General features: G+C 39.3%; 1 protein-coding gene across 1 annotated transcript; it reads right to left on the reverse strand.

Moving 5' to 3' along the window:
• Positions 1–4270: 4270 nt before the first annotated feature.
• Positions 4271–5429, reverse strand: LOC138082091 (ras-related protein Rab-13). Its single transcript, XM_068975336.1, has one exon. It carries the CDS (start codon positions 5318–5320, stop codon positions 4709–4711), a length of 612 nt encoding a protein of 203 aa, XP_068831437.1. The 5' UTR covers positions 5321–5429; the 3' UTR covers positions 4271–4708.
• Positions 5430–16013: the final 10584 nt, after the last annotated feature.

Here is a 16013-nt window from a genome sequence, read left to right on the forward strand (position 1 = left end):
ACACAACTGGTTTAAAGGGAAATGGGAAGCTAAAAATGAAACTTTATGCTATAATTTTGTTATGAAGAACAGCTTGTTGATTGATGTTTAAATGAATTTGAGTTATATGACATTATTTTTTAAACTACAATCTTTAGTGGCTTTCAAATTTTCAAATAAGCTTATAATATTTCAGGGAATGATCACTGGTTGGAAGACTAGTAGAATTTCAGGATTCACACTGATTTCAGGGTTTATAAACATTACTTTTATTAGGAAAAAACTTTGTAAAACATACCCAAGTAAAACTTCAGTTAGTCCACTTAAGAAAATCAGAGCTAATCAGACTGAAGTCAGAAGGGGAACCAAACACTCCATCTGCTCTCTCCCTATCCCCTTTGTGGCTGCCACAGGACATTAAGACACCATAAACCTAGGCATCTCTGCCCTGGCTGGATAAAACTAGCCACCATTTTTAATATGGAGAAGTTTATGAAGCATAAACTCACTACAACTTATATAATAGAAAAAAATTCATTTAATTTCTAACTGTCTTTTAAACACAAAAGCTGGCTTGTATGAAGTATATGTAATATAAAATTAGTTTTCTTATCATTGACCACCAAAAGCTTTATAAAAACACACCAAAATTTTCTATATTGTAAAAAAAAAAAAAAGATATGCTTTAGAGTCAGCACAATCTACCACAGGTTTCTACCTCTAGCACAGGATCTGGCATGTATTAGATACCCCATAAACTGAATTTTATTATTAGCTTCTGAAATCACTTCATCTGCCCATATCTGCTCTCCCCTTTGTCCCTTCCCCCTTGCATCTGTTCCTTAGGAATCACTCTCACAGTCTTGCCTTCACCAACTCAGAGTTCCAAATTCTTTTCCTTGGTTTTACTTAGCTTCTAACTTACATGAGCTTCTACCTAAGGGTCAGTGACCATGTTCTCAGGGAGTACAGGTCACCAGAGTGTCCACGTCTCACACACGTGCCCACTCACTTTTGGAGCAGTACCAAATAGAAAGGGCAGATGCTCTCATCGCTGATCTTCTACTTCAATATCATCTTTGATTCTTTTCCTTTCTTTGTGTATTAATTTATAGGCTTTCTTAACTCTCTGGTACAGACATCATGCTCTTATAGAACCTTCCACTGCTACAATTAACATCAGACCTCTCCTCTCTTTCCCAGGATATATTTTCACCATATTTCTAGTTCAGTTCAGTTCAATCGCTCAGTCATATCTGACTCTTGGTGGCCCCATGAACTGCAGCACGCCAGGCTACCTTGTCCATCACCAACTCCCAGAATACACCCAAACCCATGTCCATTGAGTCGGTGATGCCATCCAGCCATCTCATCCTCTGTCATCCCCTTCTCCTGCCCCCAATCCCTCCCAGCATCAGGGTCTTTTCCAATGAGTCAACTCGCATGAGGTGGCCAAAGTATTAGAGTTTCAGCTTCAAAATCAGTCCCTCCAGTGAACACCCAGGACTGATCTCCTTTAAAATGGACTGGTTGGATCTCCTTGCAGTCCAAGGGACTCTCAAGAGTCTTCTCCAACACCACAGTTCAAAAGCATCAATTCTTCGGCACTCAGCTTTCTTCACAGTCCAACTCTCACATCCATACATGACCACTGGAAAAACCATAGCCTTGACTAGGTGGACCTTTGTTGACTAAATAATGTCTCTGCTTTTTAATATGCTGTCTAGATTGGTCATTACTTTCCTTCCAAGGAGTAAGTGTCTTTTAATTTCATGGCTGCAATCACCATCTGCAGTGATTTTAGAGCCCAGAAAAATAAAGTAAGCCACTGTTTCCCCATCTATTTGCCATGAAGTGATGGGATCAGATACCATGACTTAGTTTTCTGAATGTTGAGTTTTAATCCAACTTTTTACTCTCCTCTTCACTTTCATCAAGAGGCTCTTTAATTCTTCTTCACTTTCTTCCAGAAGGGTGGTGTCATCTGCATATCTGAGGTGATTGAGATTCCTCAATCTGAGGAATCACGATCTGAGGTGATCTTGATTCCAGCTTGTGCGTCTTCCAGCCCAGCATTTCACATGATGTACTCATAGAAGTTAAATAAGCAGGGTGACAATATATAGCCTTGACATACTCCGTTTCCTATTTGGAACCAGTCTGTTGTTCCATGTCCAGTTCTAACTGTTGCTTCCTGACCTGCATACAGATTTCTCAAGAGGCAGGTCAGATGGTCTGGTATTCCCATCTCTTTCAGAATTTTCCACAGTTTATTGAGATCCACACAGTCAAAGGCTTTGGCACGGTCAATAAAGCAGAAATAGATGTTTTTCTGGAACTCTCTTGCTTTTTTAATGATCCAGTGCATGTTGGCCATTTAGTCTCTGGTTCCTCTGCCTTTTCTAAAACCAGCTTGGACATCAGGGAGTTCACGTGTATTGCTGAAGCCTGGCTTGGAGAATTTTGAGCATTACTTTACTAGCATGTGAGATGAGTGCAATTGTGCGGTAGTTTGAGTGTTCGGGTAATATTTAATTAGTGTCTCTCTCCCCAGCTAAACTGTTTGGTCTATGAGGGCAAAGGTTCTATGGCAATTTGGTTCCTCCTGGAGTTGGGCAAAAATAGTAGTTAGTATCTGTCTCATCTATTGTTTTGTTATGCACAAAGTAGGCACACAGTTTATATTTGTTGAATATGGGAGTGGATAAATGAAAGAATATCTTCCTTTCTCTGAAAATGTGTTAGTACTCCAAAGTACTTCTCTCTGAAATCTCCAAATAAATATCCTCCTGGAGTGAAGACTTCCAGTAATTCCTAGTTGTCCCAGAATACACTGAAACTCATCAAGAACATTACACGGCTTCTGAAAGACCATGCAGGGATAATAACAACCACACACAACGACTGCAAGGACACAGAGATACTCTTAATTCTTTCTCAACATTGTGTCTTTTGGATGTCTTGAACAATACAGTAGTTAGGGGCATTGACCCTACACACAGTTGAAAATCTACATGTAACTTGTAGTTAGCATATAACTTACAATCAGATGTAACTTACAGTATCCACAGTTCCAGATCTTCAGGTTCACCCAGCCACCAATGGTGCAGTACTCTCTTATGTAATATTGAAAAACATCTGCATATAAATGGGCCTGAGCCATTCAAACCTGCACTGTTCAAGGTTCAGCTGTGTTGTTTTCCTAATTTCCTAGTTAGTAAACTTCAAAAGAAAAAGAACCAGCTTAGAAATATATTTGTACGGCCAGTATTTAATAAAAAGTAAATTATTGTCATCCACTGGCTCTTTATTCTGAAGTTCAATAGTGTGTTGCTTCAGCTGAAATAAATCTAAAAGGAAACTGCCTGTTTTTTCCAACCTCCATCCCAATCCCAGTCCTTCATTTACAAACAAAAAGCATTATTTTTTCTGCCCTCCTTTCTTCTTTTATGCCCCAAAAATAGAAGGGGAAAAAAGTACTTATACCCAAATCACATACTACTGCTGGACCTACTAATTTACACAATGGCTGAGTCTGGGGTTAAATAAATGTTTAAAAGCCAAAATAAAATCTATCATTTGGCATCAAACTAATGCCTGACAGATAGTCCACTAAAACTTTGAGTTCCATTGTTCCACAAAGTTAGGGTAGGATTCTGAAACCATCATTTGTGGTAAGAACGGTTTCTACATCAGGCCATCAGTTTTTCATTTCTGATATTCAGCCTTTTTACTGTATGATCTGTTGCCTCAGAAATCTGGGAGACTAAATAAGAGTGGCATGAGTGAGACCAACAGAGAAGAGCTAATTTAGGAGAAGACACCATGGAAACCAGATAAGGCTAAGGAAACACACATATCAGATGGACTTCTCAGCATCATCATCTTCACTCTTAAGATAATAATAGCAAATGACTAAATGAGATTGCATCAAGTTCACAAATTTTTAACATCAAATGTTTTAATAGTCCTTTCCTTTGTTGGTAAAAAACCTTCTAAAGGTATTCCTGTATATATAAGTTCAAATAAAATTAAAGTTGATAATAAAAATTTTAACATACCATCTGACTTGAGAGCATTAGTTCTCAAAGCACTAGCTATGAGAAAAATGAACAAAAAGCCAGTCTATTTTGGATTTAACCTACAGATTGATTGTCAGAGAATTAACAAAGATAAGAAATAAATTTTATTAGGAGAGATATGAAAGAAAGGAGCTAATCATTTAAGGATATATGCTTTTTTTTTTTTTTTTTTTTTTTTTTTTGTGCAAACGGTGGCCTTTAATACTGAGAAAGACCATGCAGAGTGACAGCATAGGACCAAACCTTCAGAGGGTGGTACTGAGCCAGCCTCTCTCAGGACCCTAAAGCCCAATCCAGTAACAATAAATCAACTTTTATTTACATTTATATTTGCCCTGGAAACCCAGAGAAGGTCTGAGGCCTAGGACCATCTATCTTCCTTTCCTCCTCCCTCTCTTCCTACTTCCTTCTCACCTTCCCAATTCTTTTTCTTGCCTCTCCTTCCCACTCTATCCTGCTTCCTTTCTTTTCCTCTTTCCTTCTCTCTCCTTCCTTTGTTTCTTCTCCATATTCTCCCCATTCTTCTACCATCTACCCATCTCTACCCCTCCAAGCCCCATTTGCTATTTCTCCCCTGCCCAGTCCCTCAGCCCCGCCTTCCTCAGATTCAGTCTCCAGGCTTAGGGTGGAGAGGCAGAAAGGAGTCGTCAGGCCAAGGAGCACTTGTTGGTATTCTTCTTGTCACAAGTTTTCAGGTCAGTGCTGGGGGGCTTACTGTTGTTTTTCAATCTCCGGCCTCCTGACTTGAGTAAGATGTCCCGTGCCAGGGAACTGAAAGCCTCATCTACATTCATACTGGATTTAGCACTTGTCTCGAAAAATCGGATTCCATGCTCCCGAGCCAACTTATCAGCCTGCTCCTTCTGCACCTTCCTCTTGGCCTCCATGTCACACTTGTTCCCCAGTAAGAGGCGCTCTACCCCAGCCGAGGCGTTCTCTTTGATGCTCTTCATCCAGTTCTGAATATTCTCGAAGGATTTCTCATCTGTGATGTCATATACTAGAATAATGCCCATTGCTCCACGATAATAGGCAGTAGTTATTGTCTTGAATCGCTCTTGGCCAGCTGTGTCCCAGACTTGCAGTTTGATCTTTTTCCCCTCTATATCCACCGTGCGGATCTTGAAATCAATTCCGATGGTGGAGATATAAGTGTTGTTGAAGTTGTCCTCTGCAAAGCGAATGATCAGACAAGTCTTGCCCACCCCTGAGTCCCCGATCAGCAGCAACTTGAAGAGGTGGTCGTAGGCTTTGGCCATGGTGGACACTGGGGGTGCCGGGAGAGGGGTGGGGAAGCGAAGGGCACCGGTAGGCGGGACTGGAGGGTTGGCAAAGGGAGCGGGCCCGGAGCCCCAGCCAGGAAGTTTTCCTCCCTCTCCGCCCAGGCTCTCGGATATATGCTTATTTTTAAGACTGCCCATATTCTGAGGACTATAGATAAAAACACTTCATGTGGCCCTGTATGAATTCAGTGTACTACAATCTGACTGGTTAAATAACATCAGGAGTTACCATATCTGCATTCTAAATAGGCTCCTCCGAGAAAATCTTCTGTAGGTATAACTGGAAGATTTCCAGAAGCACTTTGGAAGAGGAAGAATCTGTTTCTCTGATTCTGAGAAGAGTTTGAGCCTCAGAGAAGCCTCAGTCTTGATCATAGTCCCTTTTGTTCTGTATCTAAATTCAGGTATCTGAATCATCACAAACTACTTCAAAGTTACTCTCCTTATGGAGACAAAGGCAAATGGGGCCGTTCTGGTGTCATTACTGTTTACCGGGCGCCCAGCAAACAGGCGTGCTGTCTGTGGCTCTGCAGGCAGAGTGGGTAGAGAGCGTAACAAGCATGGTGTGTGCCTTCCTGGGCACTCAGGTCCACTGGGGGAGATACTGAATTAGAAAGTTAAGAGATGCCATATAAGTTATTATAAATACTGGAAAAGGGCCTGAAGGAACAATGTGATGGAAATACTGAAGAAGGGTAGGGGGAATGGAGGAAATCTTGGGGATTCACTATTCTCAAATTCTAAACTGCCAAAATGGATATGTCAGTTCAGTTCAGTCGCTCAGTCCTGTCCGACTCTTTGCGACCCCATGAATCGCAGCATGCCAGGTCTCCCTGTCCATCACCAACTCCCGGAGTTCACTCAGATTTATGTTCATCGAGTCTGTGATGCCATCCAGCCATTTCATCCTCTGTCGTCCCCTTCTCCTCCTGCCCTCAATCCCTCCCAGCATCAGAGTCTTTTCCAATGAGTCAACTCTTCCCATGAGGTGGCCAGAGTACTGGAGTTTCAGCTTTAGCATCATTCCTTCCAAAGAAATCCCAGGGCTGATCTCCTCAGAATGGACTGGTTGGATCTCCTTGCAGTCCAAGGGATTCTCAAGAGTCTTCTCCAACACCACAGTTCAAAAGCATCAATTCTTCGGCACTCAGTGTTCTTCACAGTCCAACTCTCACATCCATACATGACTACTGGAAAAACCATAGGCTTGACTAGACAGACCTTAGTCGGCAAAGTAATGATACCATTTATAGTGAGATTTTTCATGAATTTTAAATAATTATGTGATCTTTTTACTGTTTCCTCTGAAATCTGATGGTTTCTTTATCTGCATATAAGGCTAAAGACAGTATTACCAAGACTTTTAGCTTTGGGGTAACTAAATTTACACCTTTTACATTGTTGATGCAAAAGCCTTTAGATGCCATCCAGGCCAAAACTGGTTTCAATCATTTTAGCAGAATATTCATACTTTTGGTAACTGACCAAAAGCATGTTTATTATTTGTAATAGTTTATGCACAAAAACATGCTAACTTCATCCCAGGACATTAATAACTTAAGCTCCAACTTTTAAAAATGTAATCCATTGTTTCTAAAACAAAAGAAGCATTTTCCTGGATCATAGTGTTGGTGAGCACTAACTTTATTTTCTCATGTCTTTTGAAGCTCTCATGACTGAGGACAATGTTTTGAAATGTTATCTGGTGACTGTTATTCCTGGTCATTCTTGCTGCCCTGATGTTCTCCACCCACGCTATGAGGCATCCTCAGATTCAAGAGGGCAGAAACCAACCAAAAGCAAAGGTGACGAAGCTCAGACTTCAACTTCTAAAGCTAACACTTAATGCTGTCTTCAGAGACAACAATTTTAAGAATCCAAGCTTTGTAGAAAAGCAAAAGAATCTTCTAAATCGTAGCAATGATAAAGATGTTTTAAATAGCAATAAGCAGAAACTGGTAACCAAACTATAGGATTTTCACCTTAAGCCACAGAGTAAGAAAGAAGCATTTATGACCCCACAGTACTTCCCAAGCAAAAGAAAGGAGAATGCTTCAGAGCTGGACAGCAAATGCCTAAAGAAAGTGGTAAGAATGTGTAGACTTCTGTGCGTGTGTGCAGACACATACACACACACACACACCCCCCTCTGTCTCTGAGCTGAAATCCCAAGACACAAGAAGATTCCTTCTCAGAGGACCAGCACAGAGCAGGGGCAGGTAGAAAAGGCAGCAGAGTCTAAGAAGGTCACAAGAAACGGGCTGGGACCCAGAGGGGATCACCACCAGCTGGTGCTAGGAGACACTCGCCAAGGGCAATCCCTGTGAGCTGTATTTAGCCTGGGGAAAAGAGCTGAGTTAACCTGGCATGAACTCTTCAACACTGTGAAAACAGCTGACGCCCCGAGAGCAGAGCACACTAAATTCCCGGTAGACAGATGGGGACAAAAACTCTTTTCCAGCCAGAAAATGTGTAAGTCCAGTCCAGACTGAGATCAGGCCTTGAGAAAAGGCAGGCGAAGGGGGAAAGGGAAAATGCTGAACTTGATTTAATGTTTATTTATAAGAGACTAATTTTATAAGCCAGATGGCATTGAGATGCCTTGAAGTGGTAAGGTCCTCTCAACATCATCTGAGGAAGACTGTATTCTCTTATTTAAAATAACTGGGATTTCTGTGTATATGATTGATGTTGTACACTCTTAAATCTATTATATTTAAGGCAGTTATTTTATATAGTTGCACCTCAGTTCAAGAATGCCAAGATCTACTTATAGGTTGTACTGACTCACTTGTAATGTTCTCCAAAATATACATTTCACCAAGACAGGAGTTTTCGTATGTATTGTTCTGGATACACCTCTATCTGGAACAACACCCCACATATAGTGGTTACTTGATTCTTTTTTAATAAATAATGAAATATGAAATTGGTCTTTAATTATCTGATGAAAAGTCCCTAAAGAATTTAAAGATCTCTAATGTCAAAGCTTTTTGTGCTGGTACCCTTGGTTTATTCCTGAATTTAATATGAATAACCAGTTTGATCAATGAGTAAATCAGGAGTTGGTATGGATTGAGCTGTCCCCTTTCCAACATTCACATTTTGAATTCCTAACCCCCTATGTGACTGAAATGGAGATAAGGTTTCAAGGAGGTGGTTAGGTTAAATAAGGTCATAAGGGTGAATCCCTAATCCAGCAGAGCTGGTGCCCTTATAGGAAGAGAAAGTGGCACCATAGATCTGTCTCCATCAGGTGAGGACACAGCAAAAATGAAGGCACCTACAAGCCACGAAGAGGACCCTCACCAGAACCCAACCATGCTGGCAATGCGATCTCAGGTTTCCAGCCTCCAAAACTGTGAGAAAATAAACTTGTGCTATTTAAGCCATTCAGTCTGCAGTATTTTGTAACAGCAGTTCAGCCAATTAATACATGAAATAATAGTTTTTCAATACTAAAAATTATCATTGTGACCTATCTGAAATAAAATATGAAACAGCAATCTTCCTTGCCAGGACAGGGAGGCCTGGCATGCTGAGGTTCATGGGGTCGCAAGGAGGCAGACACGGCTGAGCGGCTGAACTGAACTGAACTGAACTGAATTTTCCTTGATACATTTAAAATATGATCACTTTTCATGTATATTATGAAGATCATGCCTACAACTCTCTACACCCTGAACCAAGAGAACCTAACTTTAGGCTCTATTGCATATTCAGCCTCTAAACTAAAAACTTTAAGAGACTCACCATTAAAAGTTAGTAGCTGACATCCTTGAAATTAACATTTGGAACTCAAACAGACATTTAATGGTCAAACACATACAATACTATAAGTAAATAAGTCTAATTTTCAAAGGTATAAAATTTCTAATTAAAAAGCCCTGACCTTGCCTCTTCTTTGCCTTAAGATTATGTAAAATTTCATTTTCATTATCTTGCCAATTTCCTACCTTCTCTTCTTACTCCCACTGAGATTTTCTTAAGCCTTTTCTTTTTATGTATTATGAATAAATTCAATGCAGTTGTCCGGGATTCATTCCAAGCAAAGAACAATGAAACTTTGGCTTTTGATTTTTATATTCATAAGTTGTTTTTAGAAAGGGACCATTTGAGAAATACTAGTAGTAATTGCCTGCTATGTAGAGTTGTGAAGCATCAGTACCCACAATTGCAATTTACCAGAAAACAAAGCACCAGGAGACCCCAAAATGCTTTCAGTCTAGTGCCAAACCTAAAATTCATTTGCTGGAAGGAAATGTTTCTTCCACTGGAAAAGACACACACCAAATGAAGAAACCTTCTCTGTGTTTATTTTGGGAATGGCTTAGTCATGGGGCCCAAAGTAAAATATTCCTGTGGGCGGGGGTTGGGGAGACTTGGGGGGTGCGGTTATACTGCAGTAACAAAGGATCTCAGAATCTTAGTTGCTTACAAAAATGGTTTATTTCCTACTGGTGGAATTCATTACAGATAGACTGCATTTTCACACTTTGGTGTAATACGAGAATCAAGGATGGTGATGCAGGCTCCATCCACATTTGTCTGATTTTCATGGCACAGGGGAAAAAGAAATGGTGAACCACACAGTGGCTCTTAAAGTTTATGCTCAGAAGTGACAAGTATCACTTCTGTTCAGTTTCACTGGCCAAGGTAAGTCATATGGCCAAGTGTGATGTCTGTGGGTCAGGGAATTGTAATTCTTCCCTTGGGAGGAGCTTCAAACATCTGGGAACAATAATATAACTTACCAGAACACTTTCCTACATAACTGGATACTAAATTATGATACATTCATTAATAGATAACTGTAAGTTTTAATTTAATATACTTCTTTTTAATAATATTTAATATCTATTGTATTTTTATCTCCATCTTAAATAATTATCCCATTTTAAAGATGAATCTAGTGATGCTTAGTGAAGTTTACTTGTTCTCTGTTTCATAGATAGTAACGAAGTAATTTACAAAGCTCTTGTAAATTGCCATTATGCACACACTATCAGTAATCATTTGTTGGTTTTGTGCTTGAACTTATGCTCAAAACTACCTTATTGTTTTTTCTTTCTACACTGGGTTATTTAAGGTACAGCACCAGAGGTCCCTTGAATGAAACACCAGTCCAGCACTCACAAGAGAGCAGCAAACCGGAGAATAGGGTGAAGAGAATGCAGCAGTTGCCTCAAATGAGCTCATCTCAGCAGACTGTCTAACATAGACCCACTCACATAAACCATGAAGGGGTCTAGGACAACAAGCTAAATTATTCCTGACAGGTGAGCTCTGAACACTCAAAATTGAGCAGAATTCATTTTATGATTGCTAGCACTTTTAATTTGTTCGTTTGACTTTTCAGAAGAGTAAACAGATGCAAGAGAGGAGAGATGACAAACCTTGAGAGTTCTGAATTAATAATTTGATTCGATCCATCAGAAGCCTCCTGTCAGTTATAAGACCGCCACAACAACCCAAGTTTTCTCTGTCAGTTAGAAGAGGCCCCACACGGCACATGGCTGGTGCTGCTGTGCCCTCACAGTGATAGCAGAGGTAGCATCCTGTGCACGCATGTAGACCCAATGCCCAGGACTCAACATGCCAAGCCAAAGAGCCACTCAGAAACCTGGGTACGTGGTTACTGAAATGCTTCCCATGGATAAGCCCAAAGGGAAATCCTTGGGTTTTTTGTTTTGTTGGGTTTGGTTTTGCTTAGAACAGGTTAAAGTGCCCTATCTTTTTTCCTTTTGACTTTATTTTATAAGACTTGTTCCGACTGTGGAAAACAAGTCCTGGAGATTCTCTCAATGACAATCTTGAGAAAGAAAAACAGAGCTGGATGAATCAGTCTCCCTGACTTCAACCTGTACAACACTGCTACAGAAATACAGATCAATGAAGCAGGATAGAAAACCCAGAAATAAACCCATGTACCTGTGATAAATTAATCTACAACAAAGGAGGCAAGATTATACAATGGAGGAAAGACAGTCTTTTCAATTAATGGTGCTGGGAAAACTGGACACCTACATAAAAAAAAAAGATCTTAGAATATTGTTTAATGCCATACACAAAAGTAAACACAAAATGGATTAAAGACCTAAATTAAAGACCATATATTATAAATCTCTTAGAGGAAAAAACAGGCAGAACACTCCCTGACAAAAATGGCAGCAGTATCTTTTTCGATCTCCCACAGTAATAGAAATAATAACAAAAATAAACATATGGAACCTAATTAAACTCAAAAGCTTTTGCACAGCAAAGGAAGCTGTAAACAAAAAGACAACCAATAGAATGGGAGAAAATATTTGCAAATGATGCAACCAACAAAGGATTAGACTCCAAAATTTACAAACAGCTCATGCAACTCAATACCAAAAATCAAGGAACCCAATCAAAAATGGGCAGAAGACCTACAAACACATTTCTCCAAAGAAGGTATACAGATGGTCAAGAGGCACATGAAAAGATTTTCAACATCAGTAATTATTAGAGAAATGCAAATCAAAACTACAATGAGCTATCAACCACATCAATAAGAATGGCTATCATCAAAAACTCTACAAACAATAAATGCTGGAGAGGGTGTGAAGAAACTAATTTACATTCCCACCTACACTGTTGGTGGGAATGTAAACTGGTACAGTCACTAAGAACAGTAAGGAGGTTCCTTAAACATCTAAAAACAGAGCTACCATATGACCCAGCAATTCCATTCTTGGTCATATGTCTGGAGAAAAACTTGATTTGAAAATATACATGCACCCCAGTATTCATTGCAGCATTGTTTACAATAGCCAGGACATGGAATCAACCTAAACACCCATTGACAGAGGAACGGATAAACAAGATGTGGTGCACATATACAGTGGAATATCACTCTCATAAAGAAGAGTAAAGTCACGCCATTCCCAGCAACATGGAGGGTCTCAGACGTTATGACATCAAGTGAAGCAAATTAGACAAAGACAAATAGCACATGATATCACTTATATGTGGAATCTAAAAATGAAAAATGACACAAATGAACTTATCTACAACATAGAAACAGACAATGAACTTAATGGCTATGGGGGGAAGGGAAAGGGGAGGGATGGATTGGGAGTCTGGGATTGACAAGTTCACAGTGCTATATTTAAAACAGATGGACAAAGACCCACTGTGTAGCGCAGGGAACTCTGCTCAGTATTCTATAATGAGCTAAGTGGAAAAAGAATTTGAAAAAGAATCAAAAAGAAAATACATTTACTGTAATTCCTGAGGTTTCTTTTATTCTAACACCTATTGCTGGCAAATCTAAGATTACTTTTCCAAGGCTAATCTTACCTGTAGATGCAAGTAAAGTTTTTTAAAAAAATATTTAAGCTATTTTGAATATTTTCTTTCTAAGGAAAGATGTGATCAACAATAGAAATGGCTCATTATAAATAGAATGATTAAAATATCTCCTTTGGGTTTTTAGAAGTTTTTATGACAATATTTTCATAGAATGTGAATTGTTGCCTTCTTGACATTACATCACACTTACTACTATGAACAAACATTTTACTTATATAAAAAGTAGAATATAGTGGAAGAAACAACAATGAGAATGCTCAGAGACAATATTCATTTTGAATTTGTTGGTATATTATATCCATTCAAACATATGAAACACTTGTTTTAATTAACAGTAGACCTGTATTTGTGTGGCTGGATATCACTGACTGAAATAGATACAAAATCTTTTCAATTGAGTTCTTTATATAAAGATCCAAAAACATTACAGTGTCTTTAGGGGAATTCAGTAACTTTAAAAAATGTTTTATATGTAAATATCCCTGTGAATTTTCCATACTTATTTCAACAATTCTATGTAGCAGTAGCACAACATTGGGTTTCCAAGGGGTGCTAGTGGTAAAGAACCCACCCGCCAATGCAGAAGGTGTAAGAGACCGGGTTCAGTCCGTGAGTTGGGAAGATCCCCTGGAGGAGGGCACGGCAGCCCTCCCCAGTATTCTTACTTGGAGAATTCCATGGACAGAGGAGCCTGGTGGGCTACAGTCCATGGGGTCACAAAGAGTTGGACATGACTGAAATGACTTAGCACATATGCACACAGTACAAGATTAAAGTAATATGTAAAGCAAAAATTTTAATACCTCCAGAATTCAAATATTCTGTTCCATTTTTGGCTGTGCCTCAGAAACCATGATCACTACTATTAAAAAGGAAATAAGCACAATATTTTTAAAGGAGAAAAAAAAAGATTGATTATAGACGATAGTGGTGGCTACAATTTATGACCAAAGAGTTAATTGATATGCAAAATTCTTTGATAGATTTTTACAGACTTTGGGTCCCTAAGCAGGTCAAAGGAAAAGTCTTCATGTTCCTTCTTTATTCAAAACACAAAAGCAAGTCCACTTTATAATTGTTTTCTTTAAGTAAAACTTAGGATTCAGAATTATCTCAGGATTGACAGTAAATTTATTTCAGAAATTATTTGACAGTTCTGACTAACTTTTAGTAGGTCTAGCTTGGTTCTTATTGAAAATGGGCTTCTGTTGTGGCTCAGCTGGTAAAAAATCCGCCTGCAATGCAGGAGACCTGGGTTTGATCCCTGGGCTAGGAAGATTCCCTGGAGAAGGGAAAGGCTACCCACTCCAGTATTCTGGCCTGGAGAATTCTATGGACTGTATGGTTCATGGGGTCGCAAAGAGTCAGACATGACTGAGTGACTGTCACTTCATTTCACTTCACTTCACTTACCCCTAAAATAAGTGAACTCTTAAAAGAAATCCAATACTTTTTAATTTTTGAAAAATGTTCAAGTCACCACTTTTGCAAATAAATGTTCTCGATATGCTTGAACTTCAATCTCTTCTGAAATGAAATAAGCATTTCCTACATAGCTGATCACAAGAAACACAACAGTAACTAATCCCAGGGACGGGGGGAGCCTGGTGGGCTGTGGTCTATGGGATTGCACAGAGTCGGACACGACTGAAGCAACTTAGCAGCAGCAGCAGCAGCATAGAAACAGTTAAATCAGAAAAGTCCAAATGGCCTGCAGCAACCTCAGAGAGCAGAGGACTGCTATGTATACATAGAGGGCACATTCACTGATAGCACGATGACAGATGACTTTTCTATAACATTTTGTGACATCTAGAGTTACGCATCAAGACTTTGATTTTCATCTCCAGCTGTTCCACTACCCAAACAGGCACACACATACACATCCTCACACTCTTGCTCTCACCAAATCCAGCAATTTCAGGTTCACCTTCTACTTAAATACAGAGTAAATGTTTCCTAGGTGTTGCCCTGATATTTTTATTAACAGCTTTCTGATAAGTCAGTAGTGAGAAAGATTCTGAAATAGGTTCTTTTTTATAGATTCATATTTTATGACTATGAAACTCATCCCTGCTGTAAAAATACTGAAGAAATTAATGCATTTTGCAAGTGAAGCTGTAAACTTGCAAAAATTAATGAATCAAATAAGCAAATAGTTTAACTATCTGGAATTACTGAAATTAGATTCTAAAAACTTAAGGTATGTAGGTTCATACACCACTCAAGGTGAAATAATTTATACTACTTGCTAATATCTTGATTTCTAGAGCTTCTTAATTGCTAAAACCATTTCACCGAAGTGAGCTACGCACTTTCTAAGCAAATAAGATAAAAACATAATGATTTTGGAAGAGGTGAACAAGATAGAATCAGAGAGCAAGGTCCTCTTCAGTACACGACAGGACATGCCTGTGAGTCTAGCGCCCTTGACTTCCAGGGGAACACCGTTACTGACAGTTCACATCCTGCTTCCCCAGAGCTCCACCTTCCCTTTTGCATCAGGCAGTACTTGGACACATCCTGAAGAGGTTTATGGAAGCATCGACCCCACTAGAAGCTTCTTGTATTTGTTGCACAGGTTTGTGATTGGGCAAAGATACGGTCTTAGGAAGGTGGCAGAGATGTTGGTATGCCTGCTGACATTGAAAGGCACGATATTGTCAGCCGGGAATTCAAGAAAGAGGTAGAATGAATGAGGATGTGTAAAACAGCTCTGGACTAAAAGGCTCCCTCTGGGTCTCAGTGCAGTTACTACTTTGGCCTCGCTAAGGCCTCCTTCATTACTTAGCTGCTGTGAAACACAGTACATAGAGAGGGAGTCAGGGAATGGAGGGTGCCGCCCGGTTCACCTAAATCCTCTAATCCTCGTGCGCTAATATTTAGTTCTCAGTGTAACTTTGTCATAACAATAAGTAACTGTTATGTACAGTACATGATGTTTGATATTTGGGGGATTTTAAAATGAATTAGCCACAATCCTGCCCTTGAAATTTTTTTGATGTGGGAGTCCGAGAGGAGATGAAAAAGAAACATTTCCACAGCATTCTACAATTTACAAAGCAGAAAAGTTCAAGTGCATCCTTTTATTTAAGCCTCACAACAACCTTGTAAAATACCTCATGTATTATTCATCCCATTTTATTGCTGATTCAAAGAGGTTCAAAGAGGCTAACAGAATTGCCCAGCATTTTAAAAGTAAAGGAAGAACCGGAAGTACAGTCCAAGTTACCTAAAATTAGAATTAAAACTTGAACATTGCTTTTTTTTTAAACAATATGTAACACATGTATATGTGTATAGTTAAGATACAAGTTTTCTATCTTTCCAT

This window comes from Capricornis sumatraensis, chromosome 7 (genome assembly GCF_032405125.1).
Source record: "Capricornis sumatraensis isolate serow.1 chromosome 7, serow.2, whole genome shotgun sequence".
Lineage (NCBI taxonomy): Eukaryota > Metazoa > Chordata > Mammalia > Artiodactyla > Bovidae > Capricornis > Capricornis sumatraensis.

Excerpts from the sequence above, each read along its gene's own strand:
- LOC138082091 (XM_068975336.1), bottom strand. The coding sequence starts at position 5,320 with ATGGCCAAAGCCTACGACCACCTCTTCAAGTTGCTGCTGATCGGGGAC.